At 33.5% G+C, this 2,017-nt stretch overlaps 1 protein-coding gene across 1 annotated transcript in view; it reads left to right on the top strand.

Annotated features, from left to right (window-relative positions):
* LOC107662802 (epidermal growth factor-like protein 7) overlaps positions 1-975 on the top strand; it is a gene marked incomplete at its 3' end in the record, with an annotated part of 1,392 nt that extends 417 nt beyond the window's left edge. The window contains exons 2-4 of the mRNA XM_016452919.1: positions 457-582; positions 665-777; positions 880-975. Coding sequence (XP_016308405.1) covers positions 457-582; positions 665-777; positions 880-975 — 335 coding nt within the window. The remainder of the gene's footprint in view (positions 1-456; positions 583-664; positions 778-879) is intronic.
* Between the last annotated feature and the right edge of the window lie 1,042 nt (positions 976-2,017).

The raw sequence follows: 2,017 nt of genomic DNA on the forward strand, positions 1-2,017 counted from the left end.
TCAAGGTGTATGTAAACTTTTGACTTCAACTGTATATACTGTACATACTACTGTTTGGGGTCAGGTTTTTTGTTTTTCACTTTTATTCAGCAAGGATGCATTAATTTGATCAAAAGTGACAGTAAATGTATTTATAATGTTATAAAATGTTTCTCTTTCAAATAAATGCTTTCTATTCATCAAAAAGCCTGAAAAAAAGTATATCATGGTTTCCACAAAAATGTTAAGCAGCACAACTGTTTTCAACATTGATAGAAATGTTTCTTGAGCAGCAAATCAGCAGTAATATTTCATAATTGTACAGGTTTTACTGTATTTTTGATCAAATAAATTCAGCCTTGGTGAGCATACGTGGCTTCTTTCAAAAACATCACAATCTTACCAACAGTAGTGTGTATATATAAGCAGTGTTTGTGTGTAGGAGTGTGTTTGTGTATAATTGTGTGTGTGTTTCAGGAGGAGAGTGTGTGTTGGAGATGCCTGGAGTCGTCGTGTGTCTTACAGCACAGAGTCGTTTCTTCAGCCCGTACACAAACCCTACATCACCATGTGCCAAAACCACCGCATGTGTAGCACATACAAGTAAGAACACACAAAACACATCTAAATGCATCTTATACTTCATAATGTATCAGCCTTTCACTGGACTGTGTGTGTTTTACAGGACAATTTACAGGGTTTCTTACAGGCAGGTGAGCAGAGCAGCTCCTAATGTACACATTTACCCAGAATGCTGTCCGGGATGGCGACACATGCATTCACACAACTGTAACCAAGGTAAACGGCCATCATACTGCATAACATGAGCCCTAAATGTGTTTTCTCTTGGATTTATAACTGCATGTGTGTGTGTGTTTTTACATACGTCTCTCTCTCTAGCGGTGTGTGAGCAGTCTTGTGCAAACGGAGGCTCTTGTGTAAGGCCTAATCACTGTGCATGTCTAAAAGGATGGACGGGACCATACTGTCAAACAGGTACTTGAAAACACACACAAATGTTCATTTACAGTTATGTTTATGGCACATGCTTTATAAACTGAGTACACAAAGAATTGATGTCCATGGACAAAACCAACAAATATACATATACAAATAAATACAAACACAATTTGAGACAATTTTTGCTATGTGCATTTATTTTAAAGGGCTTTTTTTTTGCTCTTTTATTATTAATATAATGTTATTAATTTATATTTAACTCTATATTTAAATATATATTCATAAATATGTTTTATTTAAATATATTTATGTTTAAATACATATATTTAATATTTAAGTTATTTAAATTGGAAGTATTAAAGCATTAGTCTATGGAACAAGTTTGTCCAACTTAACATTTTATTTTCGCTAATCAATTTATTTTTAATTAGATTAATTTATTATTATTTTAATTTATATTTAAATATATACTCATAAATATATTTATATTTAGATACATATATTTAAATTATTTTAATTTAAAGTATTAAAGCATAAGTCTATGGATCAAGTGTAACTGTTACAACTATACAACTAAACACTACAACTATATACTTTGTTTGTGACGATATCAGGACATAAATTACATACTTTTAAGTATGCAAGCATTGGGACACATTATACTCATACCACAGATCCCTGTACACATAGATCTGAATGCATTAGCCTACCATTCATCATAAGTTCATACATTTATAAACGGTTTCGGTCCCACATTCCTGACCACTTTTCTGCAACTGAAAGTGTGGGAAGAGGACAGTCTCAGATTCCCGCTTTTCCATTGCACAAGGCATTGTGGGCAATATAAACCCAAAAAGCATGCACAGATGCATACTTCTCAAATCCACTGGAAGTCCCAGCACTTGCTTTTCAAATGAATAGAGACACGCTTATTCTAAACTTGCATGCATCTTCAGATGAACAGTACATGAAAAATGGTCTCGAAAACACATAAGTAAAAATGAATACATTACAGTGTCAGAAATGCGTGATTGTGGGCTTTTATACGGCGGTATATGAGTGTGTTTCCCCTCTAGCA

The sequence above is a fragment of the Sinocyclocheilus anshuiensis genome, unplaced genomic scaffold (genome assembly GCF_001515605.1).
Source record: "Sinocyclocheilus anshuiensis isolate Anshui unplaced genomic scaffold, SAMN03320099.WGS_v1.1 scaffold457, whole genome shotgun sequence".
NCBI lineage: Eukaryota > Metazoa > Chordata > Actinopteri > Cypriniformes > Cyprinidae > Sinocyclocheilus > Sinocyclocheilus anshuiensis.